Source organism: Melanotaenia boesemani, chromosome 23 (assembly GCF_017639745.1).
Source record: "Melanotaenia boesemani isolate fMelBoe1 chromosome 23, fMelBoe1.pri, whole genome shotgun sequence".
Taxonomy (NCBI): Eukaryota; Metazoa; Chordata; class Actinopteri; order Atheriniformes; family Melanotaeniidae; genus Melanotaenia; species Melanotaenia boesemani.
In genome coordinates this window covers 17,022,463-17,035,089 of record NC_055704.1, presented here as the reverse complement: position 1 = coordinate 17,035,089, position 12,627 = coordinate 17,022,463, and the positions used below count along the sequence as shown (strand labels likewise).

At 37.6% G+C, this 12,627-nt stretch overlaps 1 protein-coding gene across 2 annotated transcripts; it reads right to left on the bottom strand.

Annotated features, from left to right (window-relative positions):
• Nucleotides 1-1,423: 1,423 nt before the first annotated feature.
• Nucleotides 1,424-11,328, bottom strand: LOC121634932 (fibulin-1-like). 2 transcript variants are annotated; one of them, XM_041977898.1, is made up of 20 exons: nucleotides 10,964-11,328; nucleotides 10,656-10,761; nucleotides 10,067-10,202; nucleotides 9,815-9,962; nucleotides 9,406-9,465; nucleotides 8,938-9,027; nucleotides 8,463-8,594; nucleotides 8,152-8,289; nucleotides 7,909-8,052; nucleotides 6,414-6,551; nucleotides 6,108-6,245; nucleotides 5,886-6,029; nucleotides 5,661-5,783; nucleotides 5,393-5,518; nucleotides 5,098-5,217; nucleotides 4,828-4,950; nucleotides 3,881-4,004; nucleotides 2,204-2,346; nucleotides 1,987-2,127; nucleotides 1,424-1,856 (listed from the first exon to the last, which is right to left on the bottom strand). In XM_041977898.1, the coding sequence occupies exons 1-20, from the start codon at nucleotides 11,016-11,018 to the stop codon at nucleotides 1,717-1,719; spliced, it is 2,469 nt and encodes an 822-aa protein (XP_041833832.1). In that variant the 5' UTR covers nucleotides 11,019-11,328; the 3' UTR covers nucleotides 1,424-1,716. The 2 variants fall into 2 exon arrangements, with proteins under 2 accessions (XP_041833832.1, XP_041833833.1); XM_041977899.1 differs by having other exon boundaries at nucleotides 11,108-11,328.
• Nucleotides 11,329-12,627: the final 1,299 nt, after the last annotated feature.

The following is a 12,627-nucleotide window of genomic DNA, read 5'->3' as shown; positions in this document are numbered from 1 at the left end:
AGAAATCCCATTAGTCATTGGTTGAGTAGAGTAACTGGAAATATCCTCACAAACTGGACGTGGTGGAGTTTATGAGAAATCTGAGGGACTGAGTTACAGGAAAAACAGGGTAAAAATTATTATTTGGGAAACCTCAGTTATGCTAACTTTTAGATGGCTGGTTAAGCCCGCTGTGGCAGATAGTCTAACTATGTTCAGAAAAAAAACAAACAAATTAAGTACACAAAGTTTTTATTATTCACAGATGATAGGAGAATCTGCTGTTTCACAACTAATGTGTTGAAAGCATGTACACAAAATTAGCATTGTAATGTCAAATTAAGCATGTTTTACTTTGTCAAAACAGAAGAAATTCAGCAAAAATGTTTGCAGCTTCACAGGTTAAAAAACAATGTATCATAGTGGCACTTATTACAAACAACTCTGAAATAAAGTAAACCACACCACTCAGTGGTTTCATTAATGACAGCTTATCCTTACCACCCTTTTACTCTACTCAACGGCCATGTTCCTTTCTTGTAAAATGTAAGATTAAACAAATCTGAGAAATGGAAAATAATTCTAACTTGTTGGGTAGAAAGTGTCCTTTCAAAAATGCAAACAGTGTTGCTCTATAAACATCATTACTCTCTCAGTCACGGCAATTTATTCAAACTGAATTAAAGTTAAAATTTATTATGAACATAAACATGAATATATGAAAAATATATACTTTTAGTGTTTGTTGATGTTGAAAAAAAGTGCATTTACATTTTTTTAAAAGAGGTATAAATCATCAAAACTATAAAGTTTCCAACAAAAAATAAAATACATTGTAGGACTGTTTTTTGTATTTGATCCCATTACATTTCAAAAGTGTACCTATTGACTGTCAACATACAGTAATACAAATAAATACCAATGATATAAAACCACTAAATATTAAAATAATAAAATCAAAAGAGAGATATAACAGAAAATATGGTTATTTTCATAGAATGATCAAATAACAATTAAGTAAATTTTTTTTTTTTTTCCACAAGAAACATGTAAATGAAGTTTCTTAAACTAACGACCCCCTCCCCCCCCACAAAAAAGAGATTTTTTTTCCCCATAAAGAATCAAAAGAGAGCTACAAAAAAAGTATTCACGGCTGAAAACTTAACATTCAATGGGGTTTAAAATCGTCAACTGTAATTAAATCGATTCCTGTAAAACAATTTGCAACATTTATTTAAAAATTTGTTTGGTTTTTTTTGTATGGATGTCCAGCTCAAGTTTTATCCCAAATCCTGGGGAAAATTAATGACCGTTGAGGATCAGAAAAAGAAAAGAAAAAAAACAAAAACTGGAAAAACAGTCAACAAAGTTTCTAGTTCTGATTTTTTCTTTAAAGCTAAAAGATTTTCCAACTTAACAGAAATCATGTGTTTTTCACAAAACTAAGTTTTCACCATCACAGAGGCTGAAAACTGATTCCTGTATCTTTTGATAGTGAATTCTTACTTTATCGGTAAATAAATGACACATGGAAATGAGAAGGACTTGTTGTAAACTGATGACCTGGATAAACGTCCAGCTGTATCTGGGACTGAATTAAGTGCATGTGGATCATCAACACATGAACTTAAATCTCGCACCATTTACCTTTGAGGCTCCCTTACAGTTAAATGAAGCATGTCCAATAACATTCATCCCTTTATGTGGGGAATCATTTGAGGTGTTTTTACTGTCCTTTCAGAACCAGAATTCCGAGATGAAGACATGGATGATAACAATGTTTTGCTGAGAAATTGTCCCAGACTGGACATAGTTCATAGTTACCTCCAACACAAGCTCCCTGGGGCCGATGACAGGCTTCAGTTGCCGGATCACTCCTGAGAAATGACAGATCGAGACTTTATATTCTGTATTTAGTGTACAGTAAGTAAATGTAATGCCAGCAATTAGCAATCATGGATATGGGTTAGGGTTTGACTTCAGTTTTGGACTGAAACCTCCTCTTACCAACAATCATGCCATGATGGGAGCGCTTCACCACGTCAAAAGAGTTCTGGTCATCTGTAGCCAGGATTTCGAAGTAAACGTCAGGCTCATCGGAGAGAGATGCCGGTTTAGCTGCGACAGCTGTCCGCAGGAAAACGATCTCTGTGGGAAGAGTCAGAGAATGAAGGTAAAATCCATCATGGAGGTGTTGCAAAGTATTTTACTCCGCCTTACTTACCCTCTGGGTCCCTGAAGTGCCTGAAGGTTGGCAGTGAGAGGACGGTCGAGGTGATGAGGTGGACGGGGTTGTGATTACAGGCAGTGTCATGTCCCTGGCAGGCTTTGATGCATCGAACAATGACAGAAGCATCTGCACTGGATCTAAGATTGACATAGCAGTGGTAAGAGAGAGAAAAGATGGTGGTAAAAAAAATCCAAAGAGAAGGGGTTGGTGAGTATATTTTATGTTGATTTAAGACAACACAGGCAAATGGATACATTGGTCTGAGGGAGAAGTGTTGATTTATGCCCACATATGACCAGAGCAGGAAGAACCTGGCAACACCTGAATAGTCCCATAGACCTTTATGGTTAACCAACCCTTAAAAAGAGGCCAAACCCTAAATCCAAACCCAAGAATCATTTTTGTGAGGGTTCTGCAATGCAAAGACATTGATGCATTTGAGTATAACCTCAAAAACTGTAGAGGGAGCTGAGCCATATAATTAGCAGCAGGCAGGTGAGTCCAAGCCACAGAGATGATTGTGTGGTGTTCCACACGACTGCAGAGCCACCAAGGAAAAAACACTGGTAGAAAACCAGCAGAGGGCATGCAACAATGAACATTACCTGCTGTTATGCAATGGCATACTCACGTTGCAAGAGGAACTGACAGAATTAGCAAGCAACCATAAATAAATACAAATATAAGTAGTATTAATATCATGACACTGTTTCGTAATTTTTACATAAGTAAAATAATTACCTCTGAATTTGAAGAATTATGCTGTTACATAATGCAATCATTTAGAGAAATTACATACATTTCATATTTCTTTGCACTTTCAATCAGCTTTATTTGCACCAAAACCTCAAAAACCACCAGGAGAAGAGTGGAACAGTGGAAAAATTAGTCTGGTTGCATTTACCAGCTGACCAACACAGCTACTGGCCTTACAGCAAATTAACTGATAACCACCCAATACCAACACTAAAACCCCAATAATCATGAGCTTAAATGCTGCTCCACCACTAATTGAGCTCCCCCTTTCTGGCTGGGCCCCAGGTGCCATAAATAAGCGCTGTGATTATTTTTCTTCCGCTAAGGCGAGGCCGGTTTGATCCTTCGGTGAGGCAGTTTGGATCGGAATGTTTGGAAAAGTTGGTTCGAGCGTTAGAAATGACCACAAGCGGGAAATCAGGAGAACACTGTTAGAAAGCAGAGTGTGTACTCAGAAATTAGAATGAGAAGCCACTTTTATTTATTTATTGCTTTACTCACTTTTTTTTACACTTAAAAACACACTGAAAGAAGAACACTTAAAAAGATGCAGTCATAGAAATGAGGTGGTTAGATGTGGTTAATACCTAATGAATATTTGACTAGAATATGTGATATAGAGTGCAAATATGAAACAGGTTCTCATCTTTTTACCAAACCCAAAGCATGAAAGAAATGGATATTATGGTATTCTTTTAAATCAATAAGAAAATAAGCTGGTACAAAGGTGTCTGTATGAAAGCTGATGGTTTATAGAGAGAATTTCTCAGAGAAAGCAAAAAGAATAGAAGTAGCATTTGGCATAACATGCAATGGTTTAAAAAAAGGGGAGGGCTTGTATCCGAGCAAATGTCAACAGCTCAAACCCCACAACTGAGGATAAATAAATGGAACAGTTATTTCATCAGCTCTTACCCTACTGCTGCTCGCCTGAAGTTTGGAGGACATTCGATGAACAGACAGCGAAATCCTCCCTGGACGTTGAAACAGCTCTCAGAGGCAGAACATGTGTGAGTTCCTGCTGCACATTCATCAATGTCTGAAAACAGCAAAAAAAAACAATGTTAGACATTTAGTAAAAGTAACAAATCACAATTCAAATTTCTGACAAAAACCGTACGTATATGTCATTGTGTATATCTGCCTCTTAACCCCATAGACAGGACTGTTTATATGTGCATAGGATTTGTTTTGAGACACATCATATTTACAAAAGAAAACATGAAAGAAGCAGGAGAGTTTTTACTTGGCAAGAAATGCTACAACATAAATACAAGATGCTGTTAATGTGAGATGTGCAAGATGCTGGGCTGCTGGGAGATCCAATCTAGGATCACCTAATCTCAGAGTGAGCTAAGTTAAAAACCATTTGGATATGCTCTCTCAAATGTTGCCTGCTAACTAATCTTACGATAGTAATGCTGATCAACGCTTTACTCACTTGTCAGAACATGCTTTACCCTTATTATACATCAGCTTCATTAACATACCTACAATGTAATTATCTGGGATTGCTGGAGAGTTAACCAGGACTATATTTTTGTTGATTAATAGTAAAAAATGGTCAGCAGGAATATAAATATTGGAAAATCAAAACAGAATGCAACTTCAGTGCAATATATTCCTATATATTCATATAACATATATTCCTATACTTTGTGGTGTTTTCACACATATGACATTATCATCATAAATTGGTGCAGAAAAAGCACAATTAGTCTAAAAAAAAGACATTAAAACTCCAATTTCTCTGGGAAAAAGCACTAAATTTCCCCCAAAATTTATTTTCAAGTGGTTTTGTACTTGCTAAACTTGTTAAATGTATACCAACATCTGTGGGTGTTTTATGTTTGACTTTCAACCTTGACATGTGCGTCCGTCGTTGGCCAGTGTGTAGCCACTGGGGGGGCAGGTACAGTTGAAACCTCCCAAAGTATTGAGGCAAAGGTAGGAGCAGACATTAGGTAGAGCACACTCGTCGATATCTGACAGAGGAAAAGGAAAATTCTTGATAAGTATCACATGAGAAAAAAATAAGGAAACCTGCCATATATAGTGAATTGCATCCATGTTTTTTTTTTTTTAACATAAGTGGTTTTTCAAGTTTTCTTCAGCTGATAATTGACTTGTACCTTGACATGTTTTCCCATCAATGTCACTCAGCTGGTAACCACGGTGACAGTAGCACTGAAAGGAGCCATAGACATTGGCACACTCCTGGCTACAAGGATTGTGCTCACATTCATCGACATCTATAAGAATGCAAGTAAATGCAAAATATGTTTCTTTACTCTTTTAAAATCTTATTTTATGACAGAGCACAACACTAACAAAAAAAAGTTGGAATGCTTTAACATGTTTTGCCATTTTTTTAAAGATTAAATAAGCATTTTCTTGCCAAAATTGGCCATCTTAAAGTGGGTTTACCTTCACAATTTCTGCCATCGTGAGCCAGCTTGAAGCCTGTAGCACAACTGCAGTGGTAGGACCCTTCAGTGTTTTCACACTTGTGAGCACAGAGCCGTCCGGGATAATGTCTGCACTCATTAACATCTAAAGAGAACAGGGATCAGATGACGAATAAGAGGCAAGGCAACTCAAAAAAAAAAAATGAAACTATCATGAAAATCCTTGTATGATCTTTCTCCTCATGCCTATTTTAAATAACGACATTTTATTTATTTTTTTTCTGTACCTTCACACAGCTTGCTGATGCGGTTGAACATGAAGCCGGGTCGGCACTCGCAGCGGTACGATCCCTCCAGGTTGACACAGCCATGGCTACCACACAAATTGCCAGTAAGACACTCGTTCACATCTTTCGGGAGACAAGAGGTGAGCAGGGACGCGAGACGGAAAATTTCGGAAAAACAGGAAATTGTATAGATTTTAACAAAAGATTTACAGTTATGGTGTTTACCTTCACAATGCGAGCCATCCGCGTTTAGATGATAGCCTCGTGCACAGGTGACCGTGTTAATGCGACAGTTGTAGGAGCCAACTGAGTTTATGCAAGTCTGACCTGGTCCACATGGACTGGGATGGGCCACACACTCATTAATATCTATTAAAAAAGAAACGCAGTCAGCAGGAGTCAACTTTTATCTGTGTAATATATATTTTACTTCAATGTAAAACTTACCAATACAGTTGCCAGCAGCATCCTGAATATATCCATCTCCGCAGCCCTCCTTTGAGTGGCAGCGGTATGAGCCCACTGTGTTGATGCAAACAAAGTCTTCTCCACAGTGATGAGTTCCCAAAACACACTCATCAATATCTGGAAAACGTAAGGTGAAGAAATGAGCAAAAATCTTGCAACTATTTTTTGCACATCAATTTTAAAAGTCAAGAAAAAACTAATCTTGTGGCATCTGTAAAGATTTTTGTTGTTCTCCAATTATGACCACCTGTGCTGCGAGTATTTTTAGTGCTCCTGTTTTGTTACCTTGACAACTGCTGTTTTCTGAGAGTTTATACCCGGTGCCACAGCTGGTTTCTCTTTGACAGTAAAAGGAGCCCTCTGTATTTATGCAAACTTGTCCAGGAGCACAGTTGTGACTGTCAATCAGGCACTCATTAACATCTGAAGAGACATGAAGTCAAAGACAAAAAAAACTGAATAATAAAGCATTTGTAGTGACAGTAATGCAGCCATGTGTGAGACTGCACATGGTCTTTAAATGCTCACAGTGACATTAACACTGCTTTACAGGTAAAATATTTACAATTTTTTTTGCCAAACTGTAACAAAAAGGGAATTTTATCACAGACTACTGTAGTAATGTTATGTTTGCATCAGTATGCCAAAATCTAACGAACACTATTAGGCTGTCATAAAGAAAAGAAAAGGACTGAATGGCTGTCAGAGGGTTTAAAACCATCTCCATTATTAGGAGTAATTAGTTCCAATGTTCAGAAAACCACATACAAGAGATGGAAATTTCAAACACCTGTGTGAGTGGCTGCAAATTAATTGATGAACAAATATTAATTTTATGACAACCTCTGAATGTTATCTGATATTTAAATTAATTTAACACTGAAATATACATTTTCTTGAAAAATAAAAAGAAAAGAAAAGAAAAGAAAAGCTCTTTACTGATGGAGGCCTAAGTTCTTCCATTGGGGAATAACAGCACAGATGTTCCTAACTGCAGCAATTAAAACAGTCATTTCTTTGATTAATTTAACCGCTGTCCTCAAATATCACAGTGATGTTCTTACTAACACCCATTTTAACCCTTTTATTTGTGACTGCTTTGTTAAGTCTTATTGTAACTGTGAGAAAAGTCCTTGTTCTTGTTGTATGTGATGGAGGTTTTATATGGTGATTTTAACTAATATCCTAAAATGGAAAATTTTATCCAAGTTTAAACTCCTTGTTATTTAAACTTTAGGCAGCAGGATCAAAGTTCCAACTTTACTTTTGTCATTTTTTCATCTAAATAGTTTTTTTATTAAGATTGTCTGTTCTGGTGATGTAATCCTGCTCCTTTTCTACAATCAAGAGAGCGTATGTGCAGTGTAAGGAGCTTCGCCAACTTGCTTTAAATTTGAGGCAGTGTGTGTTTAAACTACTTTGTACCACTGTTTTGAAGATAAAATTCATGAAACCCTTAAGAGGGAATTTTATACAAAAGTAATTCCAGATAATAGGTGCTTCATTTGCCATGCTCTGAGACCTGAAGACAAACTCTTCCTGTTATGTGTTATCATGGACATGAGTTCATAAGTTTTCTGAAACTAGCAGATGCAAACTCTTTGTTGCCACAACTAATATACAGGCAGTAATCTTGATTTCTATTTCTAATGCCAGTATGAACAGAAACAACAGCACCAAGTCCGCTTATCCACACGAATGACAAAAAATGGCAGAGAAGCAGATAAAAAACACAGCACACAAATTTTATGGAAGCAGTATTTACTGCAACAGTGTTTACCTTCACAGTGTGTGCCGCCCACATTTAGATGATAGCCTTGATCACAGGCGACTGTGTTACTGTAACAGCTGTAAGATCCCACTGTGTTAATGCAAGTCTGTCCGCGCTGGCATGGACTGGGATGGGCCACACATTCATTAATATCTAATAAATAAATAATAATAAAAAACACACATCAACACTGGAATGCTCAATCTTAAACTTTGTGAAATATTTTTACTTTGAGGATGACACCAAACTAACCAACGCAGCTGCCAGATGTGCCCTGGATGTAACCGTCTCCACACCCAACGTTTTGGTTGCAGTGGAATGAGCCCACTGTGTTCATGCAAACTAAGTCTCCTTCACAGTGATGCGACCCCAAAGCACACTCATCAATGTCTGCAAGAGGTAAGAGGAGAAACAATTATCCTAGCACAAATATGTTAGTGTATAAATTTAGTTTTTCAACAATCAACGATTGCTGCAAGACTAACAAGCATCTTGTTGTTTCCTCATGGCAACACCAGCATTAACACAGTTATTTTGTCATCTTTCATCGACAGAACTTTTACCTTTGCAAATATTATCGTCTGTGAGTAAGAATCCAGTACCACAGCTGGACTGACAGCGGAACGAGCCCTCTGTATTGAGGCAAACATGCCCAGGGGCGCAGTTGTGACTGCCAGTAAGACACTCATCAACATCTGAGGAGCATAGACAGACATAAAGTGACAAACAAGAAAAACTACAAGTGCTAATTTACAGTATTAGCCTAAAATTTGAGTTAAAACCCTGCAGTGAAAGTACATGCTTAGACCTTCTGACTTATCTAGTCATTTTAAGAAAACCCTTAATATTAAAAGTGATTAGAAAATTAACTTAAAATGGAATTACTTCTTTCTGCACTAATGGAGACTACTTTTACTTTCCATCACTGAGAAAAGACAGAAAACATACAGTCACTTTAACTATTAATTCTGATTTAATTGGTAAATTTACGCTTGTAGCTGTGCAGCTACCACTACGACAACTTTAAGGAGGACTTACCCTCACAAGTCACTCCATCTGTTTTGAGCTGAAAACCCTCATGGCAGGCACATACACCATTTCCCACACATAACTGGGTGCAAGTGGAGTCTGAAAATTGTAAAGAAGTGTATATCACACAGTTCAATATACACAAACCTTCTAAGGAAAGCAGGGAAACTTCCTAAAATATAATTAAACATATATACCTTTAATAATAGTTTAAACCTTTGTTTAACAGACATGTTTAAAATTATTTGCAGTGTCTTTGCTGGACTAACTTCAATGTATTCAGAAAATCGAAAATCCTCTGTTTAGGTTTGTGTTTGTTAAAAGGTTGAAAATTTTTATTGTATCTTAAAAAATATTAAGAGATATTTAACCAGCAGATGAAGGGCAAACCCACCCAGCAATCAAAGATTAAACCTTTAAAAATTTTACTATAATTAATAAAATAAAATAAAATAAAATAAAAAAATAGAGCCAAACCTCTGCAGGTTTTTGTTCCTTTTGGAGGCATGAAAGTAACTATATCAGACTCCTGTGTTCCTACAACAATAAAAAAAAAGTTGTTAAAATAGACATATTAATTTATAATCATTTAAAAAGCCCATTCTCAAAACAGTATTTTAAACAACTGGACGAGAGTTTTTAAAAAATTGTTTTTGCAAGTACTCAAATCAATTTTCTTTTCTTTTCTGTGACAAAGCTACAACAAGCTGCCAGTTGACCCTGAGTCACCATTTGGCAAGACATCTGCAGCTTAGTACGGTGACCTGGGATCTGTCTGGCAGCAATCTGCTCCACAGCTGTCACACCAAGACCATTTACCCAATGCTTTTGGAGCTGTTTTTGTAGAAATGTTGCTTGTTTTGTGCATATTGTTTAACTTCCTTACCTTCTTCAGTTGGTTTAACTTCCTGAGGTTCCTCACAGCAGGTTTTAGCTGTGTTGGTACACTGCTTCCCAAGCTGCAGACCAGAAATCTCGCAGCTCAAACCCATTTGTGCTGCCATCAGACCGAATGCACAGCAATCACAACACATCTGTGGGCGGGTTCGAACAAAAGGCATTTCAGTAAGAAAAGCATGTTTCTTCTAGAGGTGCTGTAACATGAGTGAGAATGATATGAGGTGTGATGGTCAGACACCTGTGAGGTGTGGGTTTCCCAGCTAGAGCCTGAAAAGAAGAGTCTATCACAGGCTCCCTGATCTCGTGCAATTTTGATGCCATCGTTACAGGCTTTGTGTCCTGCTACTGATCGGCAGCACTGCTCCTCCGCGATGCTAGAAGTAAACAGCACAGTTTGACATAAAACTGCAAGTTTAAAAGGCTTCATTTAGCAGTTGTTTTCCTCTCCAAGTGTTTTGTTCAGTGCCCTCAGTGCAATGGCCAGGTGTTGCTTCATTTCATCAGTTACAACAACTATGTTTTGACAGTCAAACAGGCCCCTTCAGTGCTAAAAACGCTCCCAGTGGGCCTCTTAGGGCCCACACTTACTGTGCAATTATCATGTGTTGATCCTCCCCTGATGGACAGTTGATGCTATGAAGATGATTGAAGCTTTAAGCCCTCAGGGCTATTGCTTTAAAGTTTCTGAGATGTGTTGCAGTTTTAACTCAGAAAATATGTTAAATGACTCAGGGATCAGCATGCATTCCCCACTGGCCCCATTTGATGACTTCTCTGGTTTCTCAGGCCCCATATTTGAGACCCTGTAGAAACCAGGTGTTACTTACCTGCAAATGAGAGAGGTGAACTGCAGGGAAACTGTGCAGTTTTGTCCTCTCAGAGCCATTGCCTTCCCAGCCTCACAGCACTCTTCTAATGGAGCAAGGTGGCTCTCTAAAACGCGAGGATGGTGGTAAAAGTTTTTTTAAAAGGTGGGAATTTTCAGCACAGAAGACAAAAATAAATGGCAAGGGTGCAGATTTGGAGGAACTGACTGAATGAGTAATTTAAATGAGCAGCATTGTTCTGTTTAAGCTTTCTAATGTTATCCTACAGTATCAGCAGACCAGTCTCAAAACTGTGCGCGTGCCCTTACCGTGTCCATTCAATGCTCCGTACAGAGAAAACAGAAGTATAATCCACTGCGCCATCTGCTTCAGTTTGAATAGTATCAGCCCTTTATACGATCTAAAATAATTGTTTTGTTATTTACTCGGGTAGCTGGCTTACAGTTGAGGACGGTGTGCGTATCCGCTCCGTCAGGGAGGAGGACATCAGTCAGGACACAGGTCTGGCCTTGTGAGGTTTAAGGTTTGGGGGCGGTGAGGGCGGGGTGGAGGGACCTGTACTTCTCTGTCAGGGCGCCGGAATGATTAAAACATGGCCGATAATGGGATTTATTTAATGCGCCAAAGTCTAACAACTATGACCGGGGCCGAAGTACAGGCTGTCTTCTTCTGGACCAAAATGGGGAAAGAAAAACTTGTAACAATAGGAAACGGTTTGTTTTTCCATTATTTAAAAGAATGCCCCCCAGTAAAAAAAATAAATAAATAAATTCTCAAACATTGGTAGCCTCAGATGGATCAATTTTAATCTCTAGTGGAAGCCTAAAGTGTCACGTCAAAATTAATGGGCTTTTCACTCCTCAGTATCTATTCCTAAGATATGGACTACCAAAAACAACATGGGCTTTTGAGACAACCATCCTCATTGTGGGGTTGGTTGTCACAATGCTATTTCAAAGAGGAAAAAAAAAGTCAGCTGAAAAATATTTTATTGAAATATTTTAATTTAAAGCATTTAATGTAATACTTTGGTTGAAACAACCATTATTGAGGCTACAACCTCTCATATATCAAGAATGGACATAATTACAGTGTAAAAATGTGTATAAAAAAAAAGTACAACAGAACATAGGCCTACTAAAATCTGGTATTTCTTTCACTTATACCATGAACTGGCTGAATAATTTCTGTACTTCAGTGTCAGAATTAGAACATCTGTATCAAAAACAATATATCAGACAATAACAATACAACAGAACAGAAAGTGGCCCACAACAACATCGGGGGTGTTTTTCCAGAAGTAGTCTTCTGGAAAAACTTTCTGCCCATTTTCCATCTACAAAACAAGAAGAAATTACTATATGTATCACACCATGCATGCAAGTGCCAAATCTGGGGTTTTTGCACATGTGACAACCATCCCCAACAGGCATTTTTAGCTAGAGGTTAAGCTAGCAAGCATAAACAATAGCCTAGCAAAGAAAACAGACATTTTGAACTGTAGCTCCCCCTTTATATTATAAAATGGTAATAAGTGTTAAATTTTAAACCAGTGTGTAAAAGACTTAGAAGAATGCAGGAAACTGAAAAATTACATTTTAATGACAAAAACATAAAATGTCCTCTCATCTCAATGTCAAGAGTCAAAATGCTAAATTAATCATGTAGCTAATCTATGACCACTATTAAGGAAATTTCAGTACCACTGCCTTTCAGCAGTTTTCTCTAGTGGTCGAGTTGTAGCCACTGTGACAACCAACCCCGTTCTTCCCTATCCTTTTACAGTCACTGTGTAGTCCAAGATGTTTAATCACAAATAGCTAGTTATTTTCATGTACTTATGGTTTTCTCAGTTTGTCTTCTTAGAGGTGCTCCTGATGATTCTCTGCTTTGTTTTCTCAGTTTTTCTGTTTTGGTTTTAATAGTACAGTTGCCCCTGACGTTTTAAATAATTTGTATTCTTTTTCCCTTT

Coding starts and splice junctions, on each gene's coding strand:
- LOC121634932 (XM_041977898.1), bottom strand. CDS start 11,018: ATGGCGCAGTGGATTATACTTCTGTTTTCTCTGTACGGAGCATTGAAT. Junction 9,466..9,814: donor AGTTAAACCAACTGAAGAAG/GTAAGGAAGTTA, acceptor TTATTGTTGTAG/GAACACAGGAGTCTGATATA. Junction 2,347..3,880: donor TTCAGGCGAGCAGCAGTAGG/GTAAGAGCTGAT, acceptor TGTCAATCTTAG/ATCCAGTGCAGATGCTTCTG.